The sequence below is a fragment of the Anabrus simplex genome, chromosome 1 (assembly GCF_040414725.1).
Source record: "Anabrus simplex isolate iqAnaSimp1 chromosome 1, ASM4041472v1, whole genome shotgun sequence".
NCBI lineage: Eukaryota > Metazoa > Arthropoda > Insecta > Orthoptera > Tettigoniidae > Anabrus > Anabrus simplex.
Genome location: NC_090265.1, coordinates 650,771,579 through 650,798,951, shown reverse-complemented (window position 1 = coordinate 650,798,951; position 27,373 = coordinate 650,771,579). Strand labels below are relative to the sequence as shown.

The window sequence follows — 27,373 nt, the reverse complement described above, 5'->3', positions numbered from 1 at the left end:
TTTATTCTTCTTTTTACAATTTGCTTTACGTCGGGCCGTCACAAATAGATCTTATGGTGACGATGGGATAGGGAAGGACTGGGAGTAAGAAGGAAGCAACCGTGGCATTCTAACAGCTGTTTACCTGGTCTTTTCTTAAATTATTTCAAACAGTTTGGATATTGAACATTTCCCTCGGTAAATTATTCCAATCCTTAATTCCCCTTCCTAATCGCCTACGGGCGTCAAATCAAATGACCTGTACCTGGCGAGCCGCAAAATTTTCCTCGGACACCAAAAGCCGTACGCCATTTCATTCCTCTTCTAATAAACGAATATGTGCCATGGTCCATCTACCTACTTTTAAGAAACTATAGTCCGCGCCCCTTTTAGGGATATTACCAAGACCAACTACAATATCTCAGACCTTAACCGACCTATCGAAACTGTCCATAATGGCGGCAGCTGGAGTGCTAGCATGTGTTTGTTTTGATTTGTGTAAGCCGTGTTGTTACCATATATTTCCGGAAATTTGAATATTATTAATCGTACATTATATTTATTTATAGTCTTAAGAAGGTTACAGATCATCTTTCAGTGTCGTAAGAAGCTGTTTGTTCTCAAAGAGCTTATTTATTCCAACAATATCGGTGGTGATAAGGTTAATGTTGATTCTCGTGTTCTTCTCTGAAAGTTGTTTTCTTCATTTTTAGTTACCTATGCAATATGTTTATAGTTTAGTGTGCTGTGTGCCTGGATGTAAGTAAGAGCTTCAGCGTTCCCGTTTCCAAAAGACCTAGTATTAAGACAAAATTGGGTTAAGAGCATTCGTAAGGAAAACTTCGAACCGAATCATAGGACTAATAATGTTGTGTGGATTAATCATTTCATCATTTTTGAAATCAAATGTATTGTTAGGGAAGACATTATATACCCATAGAAGGTGGTGTTCTAATTCGAGTGTCGCGCAAACTTCCGAAGTTTAAACTAATGATGCCTATCGTAGCATTTGCCTTATCAGTCAACGTACCTTACTACAAAGAACATTAAATCAGACCCAGAAATCATGACTAAAATTTATGATTTAGACACTCAATTATTTTTAAACGGTGGTACAAGAATGATGTAATTAATTTTCAACGTTTTACAATGAACATGTGTAAACTAAACCTAACCCCATTTCCCGTGGAGTGAACATGAGGATTTTTTTTTTTTTTTTTGTATATAAAATACAATTATGCCATCAATTCTGGTGAGTTTTAAGCTGACAAGTGCTTTAGATGGTTAAGTGTATCATACAAATATCGCTTGTACCTACTCAACGATACAGGTGGATTTTGGAGGGTTGAAATTTTGTTGGAGAAATTTGTTTGCGTGTTTTCCTCTGCTAGTTGCTTTACGTCGCACCGACACAGATAGGTCTTATGGCGACGATGGGACAGGGAAGGGCTAGGAGTGGAAAGGAAGCGGCCGTAGCCTTAATTAAGGTAGAGCCCCAGCATTTGCCTGGTGTGAAAATGGGAAACCACGGAAAACCATTTTCAGGGCTGTTGACAGTGGGGTTCGAACCTACTATCTCCCGAATACTGGATACTGGCCGCACTTAAGCGACTGCAGCTATCGAGCTCGGTTTTTGCGTGTTTTACATAATGGGCTGTGGTTAATAGTGGTGTTACATAGTATTTGATGTAAGGTTAATCATGTTCTTTGTTGACATCTATATATCGTATTTGCTGACCGGAGATTCATATGCGAAATAAATTTACACTCTGTGTCTGTCTCAACCTGACGTTGATACAATAATTCTCCCTTCGTTATTTTCCCCTCTGAAATTTCATTTAGACTTACAATACGCTGTAACGCTACTTTTGGTGTTTATTCATATTTTGAGTTAGTGAGTTGCATTTCATGACGTTCGACTTGTGGTATTATCTTTAGGTGAATACCGGTAACCTTTCACTCAACCTCTCATATCGCACACCGATGTCCGCCATGTTTATTCTGGATTACGGTCTGATGTAATTGTAGTTGGTCTTGATATTACTTTGGGGCCGATGACCTTCGATGTTAGGCCCCTTAAAACAAGCATCATCATCATCATCATCATCATCATCATCATCAATATTACTTTGTACGGGGGTGAGGAGAAAGGAGGGAGCTCTCCCGGTTCCGGTTATACTGCCAACTGAATGGAAATGAAATCTGAATTGAATCGATAATATGATCGATCAATATGAATTTTCTAAACATTTATTATCTTACCCCAACAACTGTGTCACACATACATTATTTTACATTGTATAACATTTCTCGATGCGAATCTTGTTCCTAGCATGAATTCTATAGTTTGACTTTGCTGTGTAAACAACTACAGTACTAGTACGTAAAGTGTACGCCAGATGTCGCAAAGCGATCCATAAGCGATTCATAGTTTGTGTTTCAAAGGTTGCCAATAAGAATCTCGAAGATAACCGAGGTCGACCGATTCAGCACTAGGGTGTACATGTATCATTAAAATGTGCGCGTACTGCACATTCCACTTATTCGCGTCCTAACGTCATTCCACGCCATCTCTCCGCTGACACCTCGGTAGCATACTGTTTACAGTAGCTCGTCTCCTTACTCCCAAGTCCTTCTAAAACAAAGTTGCAATATTTTCGTAACACTTTTCTGTTGTCGGCAAACGCCCAGAACAAATCGTGCTGCATTCGTTTGGATCTTTTCCTGCTCCCAAATGAAGTAACCCTGGTGACTGTTCCATAAAACGGAACCATACTCTAACCAGAGTATTTTATCAGTGACTTTTACGCCCTTTCCTTCATATCCTTACCACAAACCCTAGAGGCCCTCGTAATCGTACGCTAATACAGTAACAATGTAATTGGTTTTGCGTCCCATTAACTGCATTTTTATGGTTTTAGGAGTCGCCGAGGCGCTGGAATTTTGTCCGCAGGAGTCCTTTCAGGTGCCAGTAAACCCACCGACTCGAGGCTGGCGTATTTGAGCACCCTCAAATACCGGAATGAGCCAGGATCGAATCTGTCAAGTTGCACTCAGGCCAGCGCTCTATCGGCCGAACTACTAACCCCAGCCACAACCTTATGAACAGATCTGTAACCTCTATTTACAATTTCTCGAACGCGACTACTCCAACGAAAATCTTTTCCCATATTAACACCTATTGTAGATACTTACTGTGACCTCCCGTAAGGTATTTCCACTCACACAATACAGTAATTCAAACTGGAAGGACTTCTCCTTTTGGTGAAACTTGCAACCTGAATTTTCACCCCGTTTACCATCATACCATTGTCAAAGTCTTTTTTGCACTCTCTCACAATCCTGTAACTTAGTTAATACTCTATACAATATAACATCATCAACAAAACGCCAAGTCTGTGATTCTGGTCCTTTACTTATATCATTTACATGTTGTTTGATGCAGCCCTCCATGAAAACCTATCCTAATGTTTTCATTTCTGCGTAACAGCTACAATCTACTCTAATCCTTCTGTCATATTCATAGCTTGGTCTACCCCTACCATTCTTACCGCCTACACTTCCCTCAAGAACCAAACGAGTAAGTCCTGGATGTCTTAAGGTGTGTTCCATCATCTATGTCTTATTCTCGACAAATTTAGCCAAATCTCCTCTCACCAATAGTATCTCTTCATTCATGATTCGACGAACCAATCTCATCTTCAGCATTCTTCTGTAACAACATTTCAAAAGCTTCTACTCTCTTCCTTTCCGAATTAGTAATCACTTTCACTTTCATGTAGAAGAAAATAAGGTCCATTAATACCCCCATGCGGAACCATCCTTTTTATCATTACAGGATCTAATAATAATGCTAATTGATTTACGTCTCACTAACTAATTTTACGGTTTTCGGAGACGCCGAGGTGCCGGAATTTAGTCCTGCGGGAGTTTTTACGTGCCAGTAAATCTACCGACACGAGGCTGACGTATTTGAGCACCTTCAAATACCACCGGACTGAGCCAAGATCGAACCTGCCAAGTTGGGGTCAGAAAGCCAGCGCCTCAACCGTCTGAGCCACTCAGCCCGGCCATTACATGATCAGATAATGCTTCGTCTACTGTTAATCTTCCGAGATTTGTTTCCTAGAAATCTGGCCACTCATTCAACGCTCTTTTGTCAGGTGCAATGGCCCTCATTCGTCAGTTAACTCACATAATATACCCTATCAACAACCTAGGATTTGTCAATAGCGATATAGTCTATTTGACAGCCATAAACTATCTGTCATATCCTGCAGGAATCCTACACATTTAGCCTCACCGGAATAACGTTTTCTTAACCTGAACTGCTTTCTATCAAACCAGTTGGTAATTTCAAAAAGAATGCCTTCCCAGAGCTTACATGCCAGTAGTAATGTGCTTTAGGTTTAACCTTCTCTCCTTTGTACATTGGGACTACTATAGTATCTCTCCATTATTTGAATCCAGTAGCTCCTTCGTGCAAATAGCAAATACGTACTACTCGCGCAACTTTTAGTGATAGATGGACATCCTAGTGCTGAATCGGACATCGAGATTCGTATTGGCAACCTTTGAAACACAAACTATGAATTGCTTATGCATCGCTGTGCGACATCTGGCGTACACTTTACTTACTAGTACTGTTGTTTACACAGCAAAGCCAAACTATAGAATTCATGCTAGGAACAAGATACGCATCGAGAAATGTTATATAATGTGTGTGTGTGTCACACAGTTGTTGGCTTAAGATAATAAAGGTTTAGAAAATTCATATCGATCGATCATATTATCGATTCAATTCAGATTTCATTTCCATTCAGTTGGCAGTGTTACCGGAACCGGGAGAGCTCCCTCCTTACTCCTCACCCCAGTACAAAGAACTATCACTAAAAGTTGCGCGAGTACATACTAATGCCATTCCACGTCATCTCTCCAGTTACAACCCGAAGCATACCACGCAGTCGAGCATCTCCTTACTGCCTAGTCTTCCCAGCCCAAAGTTTGCAACATTTTAGGAACACTACTCCTTTGTCGGAAATCGCCCAGAATAAATAGTGCTGCTTTCGTTTGGAACTATTCCAGTTCACGTATCAAGTAGTCTTGGTGTGGGGTCCTGTATAATGGAACAATACTATAATTGGGGTCTAACCAGAGACTTTTAACCCCTCTCCTTTACATTCTTACAACAACCCCTACATACCCTCATAACTCTCTTCCACATGCTCTATTTTCCAGGCTGAACTGTGGGCGATCAAGTCTGCGATCGAATGGTGGAAATTTAACAAAAAGAAATCTCGGTTATTAAGTTATTCGCAAGCTGCGCTGAATGCGATAAATAATAAATATAATCTGAATCCAATAGCTGTAGCTATTAGAACCACAGCTCAACAACGTCCGCACATCTGTTTTGGCTGGATTCGCTGTCATTGTGGAATATCTGGAAACGACAAAGCTGATCTACTGGCGAAGAGCAGCGGCTACATCCAATTTGGAAATTTCTTATGACAAAACGTCATCTAGCTACGCTAAAAAAAAAATCATAAAGAAGCACGTAATCCATCAATGGAACAACATTTGGACTTCTTCCTCTAGAGGCCAAGTTACCAGAGAAATATTCTTCCCTGAGGTTTTCAAGCGCCTACAAAGTAATGTGTTGGTGCCAAGCTTTGAAATTACTCAATTTTTGACTGGTCATGGCAGATTAATCAGAATTAATCGTCCTGATGGCTACGTGTGTGTTTGCGGATCCTCACACACGGGGGATGCCAACGGCCGTAGCCGTGTTGAAACACCGGATCCCGTGAGATCTCCGAAGTTAAGCAACATTGGGCGTGGTCAGGAGTTGGATGGGTTGCCACGCGCTGTTGGTGGGGGTAAGGGAATGGAGGAGCGGAAAGGAACTGGCCACCCTACCGCACGTTAACTCCGGCTCAGGAACACCTCTGCGGAGGTTCGGACCTGCCTTCGGGCAGAATAACCCTTACCTACATACGGTGGATCACATACTGTTTGAATGTGCTGCATTTGAAAGAAGAAGACATGAACTCTCATTTGAATTATTGCAACATTGCATTATCAAAACCCCAGTATCATTTGTTTAAGAAGCCGTGCTGTTACAAATATTTTATTAACTTCATCCACTTCATTTTCCGTCGATTAGATACATGAATTCTTTTTCATTGTAAAACTGAATTCGTATTTTAACTACAACCCTAGTATACTATGTAAAATAGGGTTCCAAACTGCTCTGGATATTCAGATGTCTTTATCCTAATGAAGATCATTCCTTAGATTAAAACCTAGGTACTTACAGTGTTCCCCATGTATTAATTGACGGTTTCGTGGTACCAGAAACAACATTGACAACGGTTGTGTCATCTGGTTTAGCTGTCTACCTCCTTCGAGTAGTCGCCTTCGGTTCCCAGAGCCGTGGGATCGATTACTGGCCGGGTCGGAGATTTAAACCTTAAATGGTTTCTCCTTGCTCGTGGACTCGAGGTTTGCAACGTCCCCCAAATCCCTGTACCTCACACATCGCTACCCTCGCTGGAGGGTGTGCCTTACAAAGGCTACACCAAGCTACACCGAATTACAATTATTAAACTGGGTGTAGATAAGTATGAGCACGCAAGTCATCGGGGTGGTGTCATTTCTCAAGACTTGCAGTAGGCGGCTGAGGTAAGATAGGTATCATCATCAACAACAGCATGTACGGGTCTGGAAGGAGGGAGAGTAATGAAATCCGCTAGAATTCGTTTCAACATTCTACTTCTTTTCCTGGGTTGTTGTATTCATCTCTTCCTCACACCTTCACTCTCGTGAAGACATCTCTTGTGGCCAATGGACCCTTTTATTTTAAAGCGAACGTTACACCGTTCTTATTGTTACCCTTTGAACAGTCCGGCTCATGGCTAAGTGGTTAGCATGCTACCCTTTGGTCACAAGGGTCCCGGGTTCGATTCCCGGCAGGGTTGGGAATTTTAACCATCATTGGTTAATTTCGCTGGCACGGGGGCTGGGTGTATGTGTATTCTTCATCATAATTTCATCATCATCATCATCATCACGACGCGCAGGTCGCATACGGGAGTCAAATAGAAAGACCTGCACCTGGCGAGCCGAACTTGTCCTCCCGGCACCAAAAACTATAGATCGAAGCAGTTAGTTGATAGTGGATTTTAGGCGAAGTGAAAAAAAATTGAGTTTTAAATGCGATCTGTTGTTGGAGAGAAAAAGTGGGAGGAGCATTCTACAGCAAACACACCAAATATTAATAATGGGATTAGCAATTTGCAGCAAGGCAACACTACTCGTGAATATCTACAGTGTTAAGCTACTATAAAATGTATTCTAAATACGCTCATAATTCGATTTTTATTCATTCAGCAGTAAACGAATTTTCCTACATGGTCTTCATTGGAAGTGTAATAAGTAGCAGTAAGATATATGACATGCGAATATAAGTTATAAGTGGACGTGAGCCAAGGCTATTAGCGTACGTCAATATACAAGAAATATCGAACTAAATGTAGTTAAACATTATTATTTTCATACATTCCCCTTGATATCAATCGCATGAGAATGGAGGAAACGTAGGGTTCGGAAGTTACTTCGTGCTTCATGGGTTGAAACCGTAACACAATATGCTCACTATCAAATATGCCAAGAGGAAATTCTTGAGAACTATGACTACGAGATTAGTTTGTATTTTGAGCTCAAATACCTCACCAAATAATCGAAGCTAGATCATAAGAAGCAGAAAAGAAAAAATATTAGTAGTAGGCAGACATCTGAACAACCGCAGCCCATCATTCTGATTCTTTTTCTCCCAACTTTAACTTGTCTGTCAATTCATACTATGAACCGCATAATATGGTACGATGTCAGTTTAGAAAAAAAAAACACACACATTACACTGTTCCTAAATGGGGTATTTGCGCTTCACTTAATACAATATCCTAGAATTAGTGAAAACACTTGACAGCTAGAGAGGAAAAAAAATAACGAACAGAACTACACACAGACTGCATGCTTCAGTGTTGACGCACGGAGGTGGCAGTGGGTCATTGTAACGATGTGAAGTCTGTAACTCGGCCACTTAGGTCAGTGGGAACGACAGTATCAATATTTTCATCCCTTAAATTATATCAAATAAACAAGTATGTGTAATGTTCCTAGACCGATTATTTCAGCTTTTCACAAGGCGTAAAAGGAGTAAGTTGTCACCACACCAAATGTTAAAAATAATAAAACCAGAACAAATTCATGACAGAAATTGATATTAATTTTCCTAGATATGTCTTCTAAAAATAGTTTCTTCTCTTCAGGTAGTATAAAATCGAAGAAAATGTGAAATTTTACGGAGTCAAAATGAGTAAAGTACCGTATATCTGTGCATGGATCGAGGTTTTTATTTCTCTCCAGAGGGATAATAGGATGGAGATCAAATTCAGTAAGTTCAAATCCATATTAGTTAAAAAATAGAGAAACCTATTAGAGGCAGGCTTTTGATTTTCAAAATTGTTTCAGACTTGGCGCACATGCCTACTCACAATTGGAATGCATGTGCGCTAACGACAGTGAGAGCAGCTGTCGGAGTTAAAAGGCAGTCTGACAGAAACACGTATTATCATTGTATGTATTGTGTTTTTAATGTCAACAAATGTTACTACTGTATTACAATACCTGCAGATCTGGATGTGTGTTGTCCTTGTGACTAGCTGCACGTATTACTCCCGCCCTCCAGCCCCACTCTGTGACTTTTCCCAATTTCAATTTGGTAAACCCACTCACTGACAGAAAACGTTTGCCAACTATTTCTTCTCGATATTTGTAAGCCATTATATTCACAATTCACACATTTTCAATTCAAAAACATCACAAATGTCAAACTTTTCTCCACGAGCGACTAAACACCACAACACCGTTCCATATCCGCGCAATGATACTCGCGGTAATACTTCACATCTAGCCGCTAGAGTCCACTGCTAGACATTGGGGGGATCCTTCGTATCCTTGCGCCACGCTCGCGTTGCAGGAAAATAGATCTAATCACGTGACCAAAACATTCAGTTGTCATACCTCAGTTCAATATGGCTGTTCCATGAGAAGTAGTGGTCGTTTGGCTGTCCAGGTTAAATGAAATTACAATCTTTGTGTTGGACGGTGGAGTGTTTGAAGCAGCAGTTATGATATCCTCTATCGTCTCTCGATTAGTTATGTGAGTATTTTCGATTTTCTATTGTTATATGATGATAATAAAACATTGCTTTTCTGGTTTAGTTGTTTACTATATGATAACAATAGGATGCGAGCGAAATACGAAAACGGTTAATGAATATACGGGCTACAGAATTAAATTTTGGCGTACTAATGCATTTTACTCTGAATTATGTGATGGTAGGATGTAGAGTATGAATAACTCTAAACGGAGAAGGCATTTTTAGTAAAGTTGGACAGCTGATTCCTATTGATTTTCAAGGCTAAGCCCTATTGCCCCAGACTTCGCACAAAGAGATCTTGTAATTAACCTTACATGTGCCTAACTTGTATTTAAATACTATTTGTGGACTTTATAACCGTGGTATTGTGTCTGATTTGATCACCAAGCTCTCTACGAGATAATTTGTTTTAAACAACTCCTTGCACCTGGTGTGTAACCGTTGAATTCAAATATAGATTCATTGTCTTGGCTGACAGCTTCATCTGCAAGGCTATTCAAGTAGTAACTTAGTTCATATTTATTGTATATATCTTGCACGCTTGGATTGTGGTATTATTGTTTGCCATGCAGAAAAAAGTCAACTCCATGCCACCTCATTTCATGATGCCGTTCGTTTTTAATCACAAACAAATCCTTATCAGTATTGTGTGGTGGATTTATTAGTCATAAACTTCCATAGCGCGCTGTATGGCACTTTATTTTAATTTGTCTTGTCTGAACAAGAGGTCGACTGTTCGATTCTCCTTCATTACTGCACGAGTTTTGGAGTGAAATATTTTACTGTTCGTTTTATTCAGAGAAGCAACTAGTTCCGTTAATGCCGAACATTGTAGCGAAGTACAAAGGCATACAAACCTCTAAATCTTAGTTACTTTGGATTTGATTAACAGCTGGTTATGTCTTACATTGCTGATGTAACTTATTAACTCATATGGCCAAGTAGATTTTTTTATGGATTGTGTTGCTTAACTAACATTTAAAAAATGTAGGTTGGGTTAGGGAAAATTGAGCTCAATTAGTTTCATACAGTACAAATTTTTTGCAAATTCACTAGGCTGTATCTGTAGTGGACCTACTCTTTATTTTCGATGTATTTAGTTCAATAGTGTGCTGGATTCCTAGTATGGTTTCCATACGATATGTAAGGTTTCCAGCACAGGTAATCTTTTTAAAAAGTTTTGATGCGCCAGTTGGGAAGATGTTTAATTCCCCTCACTTTTAAAATTAAAATACCGGTACTGACATAAGTAAGCTTGCCTGTTACTGTCTTGTAATTTTGTCATGTGGGCTTTTACCCATGAACGTTACATGAAACCTGAAAAATCCTTTCTCTAGTTAATTTGTGTAACTTGGGTTTTTATCTGTTTCCACTTACTGCATAACACATAGGTTTTAGTTTCCTCTTCTTTGAATGGAGTAGAGAATTCAGAAGACTGCGATACTGCTCTTTTCTTGATGTTCAACTTTAGTTTGATATCCTTTTTGGTCTGCTTGTCTTTTGTGTTTTTGGAAACTGATATTAGATGATTAACAAAATAATTCAGATTGATGGCTGTTTTTTATCGTTTAGTTGCAGGATTTGAAGAGTCCAATTTCCTAATTGTAGACCAGGCCTTCCTGCTAGAATGGGTATAATCTAGGGATTCTACTGTTTCATGCCAGATACTTCTTTGACTGTCTTCCAAGGTTTGGAGGAGAACAGTTGCATTGTTGGAATTAGGATGTTCTTCATATTCTCTTAGCAATTCCTCACTCTCTGAACTCTAGCCAGGGATATACTCCTTATATCCTCTAGGGATGCATGGTTTGGCTGCACCATTTATAACCCCTACAAATCTTTTCATGTTAACGGTTTATGGAAAGTCCAGTGGAATCAGTCATCAGTAGTCAACGAATATCTAGTTGGGAACAGCTGGTTATGTCTTACATTGCTGATGTAACTTATTGACTCGTATGGCCAAGTACAGTTTTTATGGATTGTGTTTTTTACCTAACATTTAAAAAATATAGGTTGGGTTAGGGAAAATTGAACTCAACTTTTAGTTAGTTCCATACAGTACAAATTTTTTGCAAATTCACTATATCTGTAGTGAGAAGGATTTGATCTTCCAAGGCGACAATGGAGAATCATCAATCAGATAAGAACTGGACAAGGCAGATTTGGTAATCTATTGTGCAAATGGGATTGGACTAGCTCTGCAAATTGTAATTGTGGTGCCCCTTGTCAGTTAACTCATCACATTGTTGCTCACTGCCCAATTCGAGCTTTCAAAGGAAAACTAATGGACATTCACCGCACATCAGATTGTGTCGAAAACCTAGACCCAGAGTTGTAGTATTGTACGGTCTTTTGACTATGCACATGTATCCTGAAACTATATATATATATATATGTACATTCATCATACAATAAATAATAAAAATAATCGCATAGGTTATGTTCATATCATGGGATGTTCAGACATCAGCCACTTTGCTGTGTTAAGCTTGTTAATAGGGTGCTTTTTTCCATAACCAATTACTCCTGGGTTAGGAACTGTATTAGTTCTTCTTATGTTGATAACATTGTGATTGGGAAAGTATTTTGTCTGTTCATTGCTGTTTTTAGTTTGTACTGGCAAATCCATATTATTCATATTATTCTAGGCTGTGCTCAGGCTGTGATGAGGTGTGTATTCTTTGTCCAGTATGTTGTTGGTAAGGGCTGATTTTGCTTCATCGCTTTGATTTGTTCTGTCTGTTATGTTTCAAAGTACTAGACTCTCAATACCATACAATTTACATTTCTTAGTATTTGTTACTTTGTAGCTTGTAAAACACTAGTAAGTTGTGTGTTCATGATATCCTATCAGGGTGATACTAAGTCTAGGATTCTCTTCTTCAGGGTGCTGTCTTGTAGGCCATCCTTTTTTTTTTTAATAATGAAATATGAGGTACAAGAACTTTCCATGTATACCTTGTACTGTTTGTCAAGTAGCGAATATTTAGGAATAAACTTGAATATTATGTTACGCGGTCTGCCTATTCAATATGTATATAATTTATTAGATCTAGACCATATTTCTTTCCCTAAGGGACATAATCAGGTAGAGTATTTCACAAAAAACATCAGGTATAAAATCACATTAGTAGATTGGGGGAAATGAAAATCCATAGCTTGTTTCCAGTCATTTGACCAGGTCTGGAATGGAATGAATGAAGCCTCCATCTAGTGGTGAGGATAGGAATTGTTCCGGCTGCCGAAGGCTGTAGTACTCCTTTGGGGCGATGATTAATGAATGACAAATGGAATGAAATGATATTGGAGAGTGTTGCCGGCCCCCCGGTGTAGGGGTAGCGTACTGGCTTCATGACACCCTGTAATCTGCATAATCTGCGGGCCTCAAGGCTGAGCAGCGGTCGCTTGGTAGGCCATGGCCCATCAGGGCTCTTGCGCTCTTTTTTTTTTTTTTTTTTTTTTTTTTTTAAGTCTTGCTGGAATGAAAGATGACAGGGAAAACCGCAGAGTATCCGCCTCTGCTTTGTCCAGCACAAATCTCACATGGAGTGACCGGGATTTGAACCACGGAATCCAGCGGGGAGGCCGGCGCAATGCCGCCTGAGCCACGGAGGCTCTACGCATTAATAGATTGGTAAGACATAAATTAAAATACACTATCATACACAAGGACATTGAAATTAAAATTGCAAACTTGACTAGAGTTGTTTCAAAGTACTAGACTCTCAGTATCATACCATTTACATTTCTGGGTATTTATTACATTGTGATTTTTAGAACACCGGTAAATTGTGTGTTCAAGATTATATCCGGGTGATACTGACTCTAGGATTCTCTTCTTCATGTTGTCAATAGGCCTAATATTGATTTGAATTGTTCATAAAATGCTTAATGAGGAAGTCCGTAAAAACTAACAGTTGCACTCATAACATCATAAAATGACCATTGATGTAAAATCCTTGAATTACAATATTTAATGACAATCCTTAAGATCTTTAAAAGTAATTCCTTTAAATTACATTGATGAATGAGTGCTTGCGTATTATAAGTCAAAATGGGCCCAAAGTTGTAAAGTTGGTTGTACAAGTGAATATGTAGCTTCCTTGTTATTGGCCTGGATATGACGTATGCTGAGGTATGTGTCTAACTGTAAATACAGTATTTGAATTGGTTCTTAAATATTTGCTGCTTGATTTTATAGCCAGTTTGGTTTTTAGCAAAAATGAAACTAAAGGCTTGTTACTTGTATTGTAGGCCCTACTGTTTTCATTTGAAAAATTGTAGTCTAGGACAGTATCCAGTTCAAAGCTGGGTGTGCTTAATATATCTTACATGTAAGAAGTAAGGCATGAAAATAACAATAAAGACATTAGGGTTTACTTAGAAGGAATGTTAGGAAGGAATTTGATTGATAAGCTGTGTATAAAGCGGCTTTGGTGGTGGGGTCACATGAGACCAGTGGAAGAGGATAGCTTACCTAGGAGAATAGGACATGGTTATGCGGGGTAAAAGAAACAGAGGGAGACTAATGCAACTATGGTTAGACTCACTTCTTCATTATAAGAGGGCTGGAACCAAGTATGGCAACAGAGCTACTTGCAAATAGAAGTTAGTGGAGGTGCTTAGTTAACTCACTGTAGCTTGCAGACTTATTGTTGGAATAACAGTTCATGAATGTATGTATGATGTTCTGATATTTTTCATATATTATTCGAGATAACCCTCTTCCAGAACACTGGAAATTATAACCGTGAGAAATATTGAAAATCGCTCCGTATTAGTAGGTGCAAAAACTAATTTATGTATAGGCATGAATTCAGCTAATTTCTGTTACTGCTAGCAACTTTCTTGGTGTACTGGGTCATTTGGTTGTGCAGGTAGGGGCGAGCAGCTTGTTTGCATTCAGGAGATGGAGGGTTTGATCCCCACTGTAATCAGCTCTGAAGGTGGTTTTTCTTGGTTTCCCATTTTTATACCAGGTAAGTGCTGGGGCTCTACTTTCATTAAAGCCATGGCTGCTTTCTTTCCACTCCTAGCCCTTTCATATTCCATTGTCGTCGTAAAACCTATCTGTATCAGTCCAACGTAAATAAACTTGTAAAAAAAAAATTCAGAGTGGTTTAAGACAGTACTAGCGTTCTGTTCTGGTGATCAAGGTAGATTTTAAGAAAATGTTTCTGAATTTCAGTATGTGGATACATAGTTTAATGAAAGAGAGAGGGTTAGGATTATTAGAACTGTGGTTGTAATGTTTCAAATTCTTACTTTTCCATAATGTGTGTTCGTGTTACTGTAGGATTACCTTTCCGGTGTGCAGATATGTTGTGAAACCTTAGATCTGCTTGTTATACACTGTCAATAGTTTGCCCTATCAATACCGGTACCATCTTTATAATTTCCTGAATATTAAGATTGCGGTAGGTCGAGTTCAAGTAACTTGGATAATGTGAGTGTTGAGTAGAGACATCGAATGGCCATAGAGACCAGGAGTATGACTTTCCTTACCACTCACAAACATTATGCCGATAGGATCACTTAACTGGAATTGTTTGTGTAACATCCAACAGAAAGTCGGTTCATCAACGAAAATATCAGCTCTAGATGTCAGATCAAGAGTGGCCATTTTTTCCTCTTCCTACCATCACTGGACATCTGTGATTTGAATCTTGGTCGATGCCTGTAGGATGTCTTGAAATTGAATGAAACGAGCTTATATACAATAAGTACACCTAAGGGTACAGTGAATCTTAACTTGGGAGAATCTGTTATAATATGGAAGTGCTTCTCCTCCAGTCACTTGTGCTTTTGGCTACGGAATCCATATTCTTATTGAAAGAGACTTTCAGCCTATTAGGTCATGTTATGTACATGTAGTGTGTGTTGAAGAAATATTAAATACAGAGGTTGTGGGTTCGGATCCCACTGCTATCCGGTTGGCAATTTTTGTTCTGGCCTCTGGATGAACATTTCTTGAATATGGGCGATTCACATATTTTGCTGTTTGGTATTTCTGTCCGTAATGGTTGTCAGTTCACGTGTACATATCACGACCTAGAAGGTTTAAAGTCGTTTACAATGTGGTCGCAAAATTCATTATTCATCTATATTCGTGCTTTACCTGAATGGATAAGTTCCTTGATACTATCTTAGGGGCTGCCTAGCCGAGGCAGTAAGGGCGGGGTTGATTCACTTGCAAGTCAGGAAATTGAAAAATTAAAGAACAGATTTCCACTTCTGGAGTGGCACAATGTCATAAGGTTTGCTTAGCCCTCATCAAAAGTGAATACCAGGTTAATTTCTGCAGAGCGAGTTGGCCGTGCAGTTAGGAGCGTGCAGCTGTGAGCTTGCATCCGGGAGCTAGTGGGTTCAAACCCCACTGTCGGCAGCCCTGAAGATGCTTTTACGTGGTTTCCCATTTTCACAGCAGGCAAATGCTGGGTCTGTACCTTAATTAAGGCCACGGCCGCTTCCTTCCCATTCCTAGGTGGTGTTGGTGATCATTGTTTTAAGAGGAAGTACAACCCATTCCTAGGCCTTGCCTTTCCCATCGTCGCCATAAGACCTATCTGTGTCGGTGGAAAGTAAAGCATATAGCTAGGTTAATTTCTGGGGGCAAAGTTGGCAGAGCATAGAGTTTACTCTATCCTATTTAAAGTCAAGGTTATGGATATGGGCTTCATGGCCTGCACAGAGATGGCTTTGCTTTGCGATACTATCGTTGCATCCATGGGGTTCGTAAGGATATATGACAATAGGTATCAGTTTAGAATATCAAACTCTGTAATAATAGAATTAATTTGTACATTGAAATTATGTGCGGGGAAACCTTTCTGGACAGTTTGCCCTATCAATATCGGTACCTTCTTTATAATAAATAATAAACAATCTTAGGAAGGGAGGAAAAAAGGAAATGAATAGTGTTTTGAGTAATTCAGGTAAACTCATAATAGATCCCAGGAAATCACTGGAGAGGTGGAGGGAATATTTTGAACATCTTCTCAATGTAAAAGGAAATCGTCCTGGTGGTATTGCAAAGAGCCAAGCTCATAGGGAGGAGGAAACTGTTGGTGAAATTACGCTTGAGGAAGTGGAAAGGATGGTAAATAAACTCCATTGTTATAAAGCAGCAGGAATAGATGAATTTAGACCTGAAATGGTGAAATATAGTGGGAGGCAGGGATGAAATGCCATCATAGAGTAATAAAATTAGCATGGAGTGTTGGTAAGGTACCTTCAGCTTGCACAAAAGCAGTAATTGCACCTATCTATAAGCAAGAGGAAGGATTGCAATAACCCACAAGGTATCTCATTGATTAGTATACCAGGCAAAGTATTCACTGGCACCTTGGAAGGGAGGGTGCGATCAGTGGTTGAGAGGAAGTTGGATGAAAACCAGAGTGGTTTCAGACCACAGAGAGGCTGTCAGGATCAGATTTTCAGTATGCGCCAAGTAATTGAAAAAATTCTACGAGAGGAATAGGCAGTTGTGTTTGTTTCGTAGATCTAGAGAAAGCGTATGACAGGGTACCGGGGGAAAAGATGTTCGCTATACTGGAGGACTATGGAATTAAAGGTAGATTATTAAAATCAATCAAAGGCATTTATGTTGACAATTGGGCTTCATTGAGAATTGATGGTAGAATGAGTTCTTGGTTCAGGGCACTTACTGGGGTTAGACAAGGCTGTAATCTTTCACCTTTGTTGTTCGTAGTTTGCATGGATCTGCTGAAGGGTATAAAATGGCAGGGAGGGATTCAGTTAGGTGGAAATGTAGTAAGCAGTTTGGCCTATGCTGACGACTTGGTCTTAATGGCAGATTGTGCCGAAAGCCTGCAGTCTAATATCTTGGAATTTGAAAATAGGTGCAGTGAGTATGGTATGAAAATTAGCCTCGAAGACTAAATTGATGTCAGTAGGTAAGAAATTCAACAGAATTGAATGTTAGATTGGTGATACAAAGCTAGAGCAGGTTGATAATTTCAAGTATTTAGGTTGTGTGTTCTCGCGGGATGGTAATATAGTGAGATTGAATCAAGGTGTAGTAAAGCTAATGCAGTGAGCTCGCAGTTGCGATCAGCAGTATTCTGTAAGAAGTAAGTCAGCTCCCAGACAAAACTATCTTTACATCGGTCTGTTTTCAGACCAACTTTGCTTTACGGGAGCGAAAGCTGGGTGGACTCAAGATATCTTATTCATAAGTTAGAGGTAACAGACATGAGAGTAGCGAGAATAATTGCTGGTACAAACCGGTGGGAACAATGGCAGGATAGTACTTGGAATGAGGGGATAAAGGCTAATTTAGGAATAAACTCGATGGCTGAAGCTGTACGCATAAACCGGCTTCGGTGGTGGGGTCATGTGAGGCGAATGGAGGAGGATAGGTTACCTAGGAGAATAATGGACTCTGTTATGGAGGGTAAGATAAGTAGAGGTAGACCAAGACGACGATGGTTAGACTCGGTTTCTAACGATTTGAGGATAAGAGGTATAGAACTAAATGAGGCCACAAAACTAGTTGCAAATCGAGGATTGTGGCGACGTTTGCAGACTGAACGCTCGAAGGCAGAACAGTCTATAATGATAATGTATGTATGTTGAAATTATATATTTCAGCTGTTCAAAATATGAAAGTACACACGATCAACAGCTAATACCAAAATATGACTCGACTTTGTTTACATTTGTTTGGGATATATAGTATCAAACATTCTGTTTTTTCATCTATGCATTGCTTCTGCATTTATTCAACTGTACCGTTCAAGTTTACATGATTGAAACTTGACATAGTTGAGAATGTTTCATAAGGGGGACATGTATCTGTAATTTTACTGGCATGTTAAGGAGCTGTTTTAAGGCAAAATTCTGGCTCGCAATGTCTGTCAAAGAACAGTATTTGCCACGAACCTACTGCACTGGCGTAGCAGGGGGAAATACTCTCACGTGGCGCGTCCCAGGTGGCGGATAAGGGGGGTCCTAACCTGCTTGCCGGCGGACTTGAGGGAAATAAAATACCTCTCGCGGACCAAACACACAACCCCCTGTGGGTGGGGGACGCAGACGAAGAATACACCCACGGTATCCCCTGCCTGTCGTAAGAGGCGACCAAGGGATAATTGCATTAGAAGCATGAAACTACTTGTAATTAGTACCACCACGCGGGGAACACCATGGGTCGCTATTACTTGCGCGTAGTACCACTATGTTAGGTATCAAATAGGTTTTTGATTGGTAGCAATCAGGAGCACCGTGCGGTCAGGCTTTTACGGTACCTATGATTAGTAGAACTATATGAGCGACACCGGGGTTCTGGCTTGCATGTGATTAGTACCCACGGGATAGTACGAGTCCCTGTGGTTAGTACACTTATGTGATGAAAACCATAGGTTTGCGTTGCCTGTAAATGGCGCCGCTATGTGCGAAACACCATAGATCTGTATTACATGTGCGAATTTCATTACCTGTGAGTAGGACCATAATACCGCGAGTCTACGATACTTTTGATTAGTACCGGACCATGTCAAATACCATAGTTCTACTTTCCAAGCGATAAGTACCATTATGAGAGTCCGATGACCTGTATTTTGGACCCCTTTTGCTTGCAAGCATCATCGTTCAGTATTGAGCTATAGAAGCAGTCCCTTGGTCGGTATTACTATTGTTTTCCGTCAGTTTCTGAGACTGAGGCATTGCGGGTCGTCTCCACTGATTGTTTTAACTTTATATCCATCCGTTCATTTTCCGTCCTCACGCTTTGAATTCTGATCAGTGGAGGATTTTGTGTTTTTATTTTGTCATTGCATTTCATCTCATTGCGTACCATCAGGGGCCGATGACCTAGATGTTAGGCCGCTTAAAACAAGCATCACCATCAAGAACAGTATTTGAAGAGACATGAAATATATAATATGGCATGATGTTCCCGGTCTCCACTACATAAGTGTACAGGAAAAATACTACCGGTCGATGCCTTGTGCTCTGTGATGAAGATTCTTTAAATTTTTTTCCTAATTACTGTTGACAGATGTAGATGTTTTCGTTCAATTTAGGCCTAAAGCCTTCAGAACCAGCCTGGCCTCTGGATGACCATTCCTTGCACGTGGGCGATTTTCATACTTCTCTCTTTGATATTTCTGTCCGTAATGGTTGTCAGTTCGCATATATATATTACACGAGAAAGTTATGAAATGGTATCCTATGAATGTCTGTCATTAAACATTGCAACATATTCATACATTACAAGTCTTTGTTTTGGAGCAGGGCCGTGTATTACTGCACATTATTTTGAATTACTATAGAGATCTGGAGTGTTTTAAATGGAGGAGTGTGTTCTGCTCTTTTTCCTTTAGGCCTACAATAACTGATATTTCCATTTCTTTCTAAATCCCATGGAACGGTAGGAATCTCTCTCTTTCTGACAATGTCCGGTGTTTCACTAAAAACAGCCAAGTTCAATGTAGGTAATATAAGACCCTGTGTGAAGTGGCGATGTAAGCTATAAGAAACCATTTCCATTGAAATGAAGTGGGTTTGCATTTCAAGAGTAATTTGGGACGTTAAGTAAAAAGATAATTGTGACTTGGTGTTGAAATATAATCCTAATTTGTGTTGCTTTCCTGTTCGTATTTTTTTTGTTTGTTTGAAGGTTGTCATTAGCTTCTCCTTTTTTACCTTTGCCGCCTTTACCTTTGGCTATAAATGATGAAATCTATTTTTATGTGGGAGCCTTGCATCCGGGGGAGTGGTTTCGAACCCCACTGTCGGCAGTCTTGAAAATGTTTCCGTGGTTTCCCATTTTCACACCAGGTAATTGTACCTTAAGGCTACGGCCGCTTCCTTCCCATTCCTTGGCATTTCTTATCCCCTCGTTGCAACAAGAGCTGTCTGTGTCGGTGCGATGTGAAGCAAATTGTAAATAGAAAAAAAAAGTACAATTTGGGAGTGACACTGATCCACAATACACTGGCAATGGGCAGCAGAATTCTGAAGCCGGAAGCATGCGGCCGCCCCTGTCTTTCACTACACTATCCCGATGCATTAATGTAAAAATAAGTAGCTGGGCAGGAGATAATTAAAATAATTAAAAGCACATCGAAATAACAATACTGAGCTGTGGCTTTATTAGGTGTGTTCCTTTTCATGACTGAGCTTAAACCATTACATGATTGTGTTCTGTCTAAAATACATCTCGGTAAGTTTTCACACATGAACGTCTTTCGTAGCAACATACAGATTAACCCTATTCTTCTAAGAAATTAATGGATAAGGATTTTCTTTTTGTACAGCTGCTTCGTTTCAAGTTTCACAATGTAGAGAATTGACTAACACTTTACCACAACTCCTGAAAAATATTCAGTAAGATTGTGACAATAAACCTGACACCTATCGATTTATGCTAGCTTACTAAGTTTCACTCTAATTTTAACAGTGATCTTGACATCCTTGCAACATATCCTTGAAGAATAGAATGGACCAAGACCACTATTACTAATATAACCAAAACAAAAGCCCAACTTATAACAAAGTGTTGCAGTAACATTATTATTCCGCACTCCAACATAAGGGGGCTAACGACAACAAATATACATCCGAAGGAAGTCATCTCTGTATCCTACGTAATTAGGCATCTTTAACAGTAAATTTAATAACATTAATAACTTGACAGGAAGTGTACGTGAACACACGTGAACCACTTACCGGTGTATTGATACTCTTGTTCCTTCGTTCTTCGTGAATAGGAAAAACCACACCAAACACTACGCAGGTATTCACCTTTCTACCACACAGTAATTTGCCGGAAATAAAAGTGAAATGTGAATAGAAACAACATAAACCAAAGCTTCACGTAACACAAAAACATATGTTTTCAGTGGATCTGTAGTGACGTAAGATGGCAGGGGCCGCAAGTTTCCGGCTTCACTAGCACCAATGCTACGAGATACAGCGCTGCCAGTCTATTTACTATGTCTGTCACTGATAATGCCTTTGCTGGCAGGACCTAGTGTTTACAGTGCACTATGTCTTCTGGTATGGGCAATTTTGTTACTTTCCTACATCTGTCTCTGTCTTATCCTTGGCTTTGACAATATGAAAGTGACTGAGGTATGAGCGATGCCAGTAATGCCAATCCATATGTAGCCAGTCCCTGCTATGAATGGTGTGAAAATGTTGCTCATAGGGTCGGTTGGTGTATGCGTTTCAGTGGGCTTGGCAGACTGATGTGTAATAGCAACTCTGGGTCGGTAAGGAAAGCAACGGGAAACTCATTTCCCTAGTACGCCTCTTCATTGATGCCTAGGCCATCTATGACAGCTGATGGCAGAGCTGTTGAGGATCCCATCAGCGGCATCGCTGACGGACTGTACATACATACTGTCCACTGATCAGAGAAAGTTCTTTGTTTGGGATAAATCTTCAGGTACTTCAGCTTCTCTTAAGATGTTCTCAATTCTTTCTGTGGTGCATGGCTGCTCTGTGGTCTAGTAAGATGCAGTTCTCAGTTGTTTTTCGCTCCCTCCATTCCTTTGTACATTTTCATCAGTACTGTACATGGAATCTGGTTACTTTCTTCTATATTTAAGAGTATTAACATTAATTTGTTAGTGAAGTATTTACCACTGCAGGTTTTGTCTTGTCAGGAAATTAGTTTGAATCCACCTCTCCTCTTACGTTCGTCTCAGGTGCTTATGTGAAAAATGTCTAGCACAGTTGGTTCCTTCTTTCTATCAGAGAAAACTGTTTTGCAAGGGGCAAAGGGAGATATTCGAGCAAGGTGTATGAGAAATGTGTTTTACCAACCGATCTTCGTATCCATGGAAATTCCAAAGCCAAACTTGAGTGACTTCCCTTATTTAGATATTAATACTGTACTTTCTACACTTTAGACTTCGCATTGTAAGGTGATTAATAGGACGACCAGTAACGTACTGACACGTACTTTTAAAATGACAGCCGTTGAGTTTTGCAGATTTTTGTTGGTGATATTGTTCTGCATAAACCATGTCACTTTGTCTTTTCACTTGTCTCCTGATTAAATTAAGTCAGGCCGCTGTTTTGAATCGCCGCTTGACAAAGTACAGTACCTAATCAACAGCGCTGATTTATTTCTGCATTACGCACATTTCCGTTCCTAATATCCTATCTAGGTTCTTCGGAGGCTTTCTGCCTCTCTTAAACCTTTCATTCTGATGTGATAGCAATATCCTAGAACTATTAAGGACGAAAGGGTTGCGATTTAATTTGGGTAAGGATGAACATTCCTGTTGCGATTGCTTGCTGCTAGGAATCTAGAACATTTGATGTGCCCTGAAAATAATTTTAGTCTAATGCACGCTAGGGTCTTTGCTGATATCTCTGGAGAATTTAATTACTGTAACCGGTTGCATATAATCGTGTTAGCGTTTGGAATTAATTCGGGCTAGGATTATAATTCCTTGCCTGTAAACTTAATATCATGTTATCAGTAAAGGAGAGAATTCACTGAAAGTCACATGAAACTATGGTGAATTTTAACCACCTTCATTTCTCAGTTGTGTTCCCGAATTGAACGCAGACGCGTAGAGTGTGGTAAAAGCGCGAAATTGAAAGCAAGTGTACACTTACCGCACGAAAATTGGCCGGCAAAGAATTATTTAATTTTATGCATTCTCGAAACTCGCCCAACTATGAATAGCCGGTGGCCGAAAATATGGTGCTTGGAATGGTAACACTTGCACCCTTCACTCTGCTTCAGTCAGGAGGATTTTAAATGAGTCATCATCTACGACGGACAATTTTTGTGCTCTCGAATGTATAGTAAGCGCACCTTTTAGCCATAGATTTTCGTGTGGTGGTGGTGGTGGTGGTGGTGGTGATTATTATTGTTTTAAGAGGAAGTACAACTAGGCAACCATCCTCTATATAACACTAATCAGAGGAAAAATGGAAGGGATCCGACACTTCGAAAAATGAAGATATCGGCCAAAGGAAGACAAGGGCCACGAAAGGCGTGAAGGTGAAAGACTCCCTAGCCCTCGCAAACCTAATAGCGTCGGGGTCGGAAAAGAACAAGAGTTGACCAAGGGAGGTCGGATAGGATAGATGAAAGTGAGGAGCCTGGCACAAATAAGTGGAAGCAATGTCAGGACTTAGCTAAGGGCCCCGTGGTTGCCAATCCACGCTCCAAAGTTCAGATCCCCTGGGGCCCCTTGTAGTCGCCTCTTACGGCAGGCAGGGGATACCATGGGTGTTATTCTACCGCTCCCACCCACAGGGGGACCATAGATTTTCGTCCGGGGCGAGGACTAAGGAGGGAGCTCCCCCGGTTCCGGTAATATTTCCAACTGAATGGAAATAAAATCTGAATCGAATCGATAATATTATCGATCGATATGAATTTTCTAAACCTGTATTATCTTAAGCCTACAACTGTGTTACGCACATGACATTTCTCGATGCGAATCTTGTTCCTAGCAAGAATTCTATAGTTTGCCTTTGCTGTGTAAACAATTCAGTACTAGTACGTAAAGCCAGATGTCGCGCAGCGATGCGTAAGCGATTCATAGTTTGTGTTTAAAAGGTTGCCAATACGAATCTCTAAGTTAACCGAGGTCGACCGATTCAGCACTAGGATGTCCATCTATCACTAAAAGGTGCGCGTACTATACATGATGTATCACTTGTGCTTTGAAGCTGTAGGTCACAGCAAATCCTTCAGATGCGAATGGTTTGTGTGTGTTGAATTATGCTTACATTTCTTCGGCGTTCAAGCAGTGAGAAGCTGACCAGAAGGTACTTCATATTTTTGGAACGTAGCATACTGACATCGAATATGATGACCAAGGTACTTAGAGAGACTGCTTATTGAAGCTCATAATTCACTTGTGTTTTAAAGAGACTCTTCTTTGAAAAATATCACCAGATGTGTTCTTATTGTGTGTAATCGTATGACAAGTACATTTAAGCTACTGGTACTAGGATATTTCTGTGGCAATTTCCTGACAGGACGGGCACGTTCTCTTGTGAGTTTTAAGTTTTCCTATATAGTGACTTGATTATTTATACGAAATATGAGGGACAAAGAAACCACGATACACAAACAAGTCCTTGGAGGCAGCGAATCGTGGACCGGATTATCGAGCGAATTCGCAGCGTCCAGACGTCTGATCTACGAGTCAGAAAGGTTACCTGGGTGGGTTCGCTGGTCTTTCGTATTTTCTTCAATTGCTCTGTTAAATCGTCTCGTCCAACAAATAGCCTGTATTCAGCTGTTTAAACAAGTCCCACCGAGCTAGTTAGCCGTGCGGGTAGGGTCGCGCACTGTGGGCTTGCATTGGGGAGATGTGGGTTCGAATCCCATCTTCAGCAGTCCTAAATATGTTTTACCTTGGTTTCCGTGTTCACACCAGGCAAATGCTGGGGCTGTACCTTAATGCCACGACCGCCACCTATCGAATCTTAGCCTTTTCTCACTCTCGCTTCCCCGAAAACCTTCGATGTGTGAGTATGACGTTAAACCACTGGCAGAAAGAAGTTACAATTTGTTCGCTTCTTAGCATCCAAACCATTTTCGCTTCTGTACTTTTAGGTTAATTTACTGTGAATAAAGGTTCCTACATTTATATACTGTAGGAACCTTTATCTTATCTAGCGTTTACCTGGAATGTGAATTCCAGAAGGAAGGAAGCCCAGGTTAGTCTTCAGATGCCATTGTTTTCCAGGTCAAAACTACTGAAAAGAATTATACTTAACAGTCGAATATGTAGCCTGTGGAAACACTCGTAACGTATTTCGCATGTTTTTGTACACACCTGTAGATGTAAATTGATCAAATTTTACCTTTTCTCTCAGGGAATATGAGCGATCTTGCATGGTTTTCAAACCGTATTTCATGAATTAAAAGCTAGTAGAGTTGTTCCTGTGCAGAACGTTAACCTTCGTGTGGACACAATAGGTTGAAGTACTCTGTGAGAAAAAGAAAGTGGTTGCGGTTGTGTGAAATGACTCAGCAGCATGAAATCACCTCTCTCCAGGGCTAACCAGCCCACTCGTGACTGCAGCCGCGCTTCCATATTGAGATGTACAGTATGTGTGCAGGCAAACAATGTTGCAGCTATAAATATCAAATTCAATACTACAGTATAAGCCCCCATTTATTCAGGACCATCAATTTGCCTTGTATGCTAGAGATCGCGTGTTCGATAATGGTCTTCATTCAGAAGTCATTCCGCGGTACTCATTCAGTACAGATCACATGGGTTGGACTTCTCCAGATGGTCCAGTTGTATAGGTGTCTTTCCCATAGCTCTCAGAAATTCGTTATTGATCTAGTTGGTAGTATTAACAAAGGGAAACTTGAATTGTAGTAGTGATCTGGCCGGGGAAATAGTTGAATCTGTTTGCTGTATAGCAGTGCCGATCGGGGAATCCCGCTCCTGGCTCGGCTTATATTTATATCTTGGGCCTCAGCCTAAGCACATTGCTCCCTACAATGTAGCATTGTACTGGCAGTTCTCATTCTGGTCACAGCTCGGTCGTCTGGCCATGCTATTCCTTGCAGTTCGAATGTCAAGTCTTGACAACGTTGTGATTAGTTACTATCAGGTAGATTAGCTCAGGATTCTTATTTCATATAGAGAGCAATAATTGATCACTCTTGGCACCTTCCGCTGCGAGTGTTGCACCTGGATTGAAAATAGGTCTAAATTAATGAGGCCAACAAATTAGAGTGCTGTTTATTAGTATTATCAGAAAATCCGTGCTGCTCCGTAGCATTCATTATAACTAGGTCAGATAACGTGTCTCAACATAAAATTGCTCCATGCGCTGCTCGGATACTTTCTTGAACTTTTAGGATTTGTATTACCTGTTGTGTCAAATTTCTTTGGTTGATATTTTACGAACTATTTTGTAGTTCAAAAGTTTTTGTTGTGTGTTTAAAGTTTTAGGTTATTTTGTTTCGCGTGGAACTCTGTCCTTGTGGTAGCCCATATTGTGTAGGAAGGAGCTGATCCTTTCAACTCTATACTATTATAAAGAGGAAACATTTGTTTCTTTGTTTGTAACGAATAAACTCAAAAACTATTGAACTGATTTTAAAAATTACCTCACCTATAGAAAGCTACATTACCAGTGAGTAACATGGGCTGTATTTTATTTTCAATACAATTCGAGGTGGGGGGACGGGGATATAAAAATAGGCTAATATAGGCAAAATATCGAATTTGTCGTATAAGGACGAGACAAAGCTTGACGCAAAGAACAAAACTCGGTAAGCCCTACGGGCCCGAAAACCAACCGTTACGGAGATACTGGCACCACACTACCCCTGCCGTAATCATGACGTCAGCTCCAGGATTCTACAGCAGCGAAATTATCTACAATAAATCACAAAAACTTAACATGTTACAGACATGAAAATGAATATTTGGAATCTCCTTTAAAAATAAAAGAACGCAAAGATTCGTTTTCAGAACATTCACTTAAGGGGATAGGGGTGAAAAAAAGCGAGGAAGGAGTTGAATTCTTTGTTTGAGGATACATATGTCTCAAAAAATTTAGATGTTACAGACTTTAAAATTGGTACATGGAATCTCCTTTAAAATGACACTCTTTTTGGAAAATCCACTTAAGGGGGTGAAAAGAATAAAAAACGGGTGAATTTTTAAAATGAGTATCTTCTTCTATCACTTTACCCACGCCTGTGGGGTTGCGAGTGCGAACTGTGTCGCTCAACTGGATTTTACCCCGTTTTTCGGCTAGATGCCCTTCCTGACGGCAACCGTATGTGTGGGGATGTAATCTATACTTCTTTACTAATATTATTTGTATATTTGTTTGTAACGGTAGACTCAAAAACTACTGAACCGGTTTTAAAAATTACTTCACCTAGAGAAAGCTACATTGCCAGTGAGTAACATGGGCTGTATTTTATTTTCAAAACAATTCGACCAAGCTCGATAGCCACAGTCGCTTAAGTGCGGCCAGTATCTAGTAATTGGGAGATATTGGGTTCGAACCCCACTGTCAGCAGCCCTGAAGATGGTTTCCCGTGGTTTCCCATTTTCACACCAGGCAAATGCTGGGGCTATGTTTTAAGGCCACGGCCGCTTCCTTCCCATTCCTAGGCCTTTCCTATCCCATCGTCGCCATAAGATCTATCTGTGTCGGTGCGATGTAAAGCAAATAGCAAAACA

The 27,373-nt window shown here is 40.2% G+C and overlaps 1 protein-coding gene across 1 annotated transcript in view; it reads left to right on the top strand.

Annotated features, from left to right (window-relative positions):
* Window positions 1-9,068: 9,068 nt before the first annotated feature.
* The window catches only part of LOC136857276 (uncharacterized), a 300,734-nt gene continuing 282,429 nt past the window's right edge, over window positions 9,069-27,373 (top strand). The window contains exon 1 of the mRNA XM_067135803.2: window positions 9,069-9,202. Coding sequence (XP_066991904.2) covers window positions 9,171-9,202 — 32 coding nt within the window. The 5' untranslated portion in view covers window positions 9,069-9,170. The remainder of the gene's footprint in view (window positions 9,203-27,373) is intronic.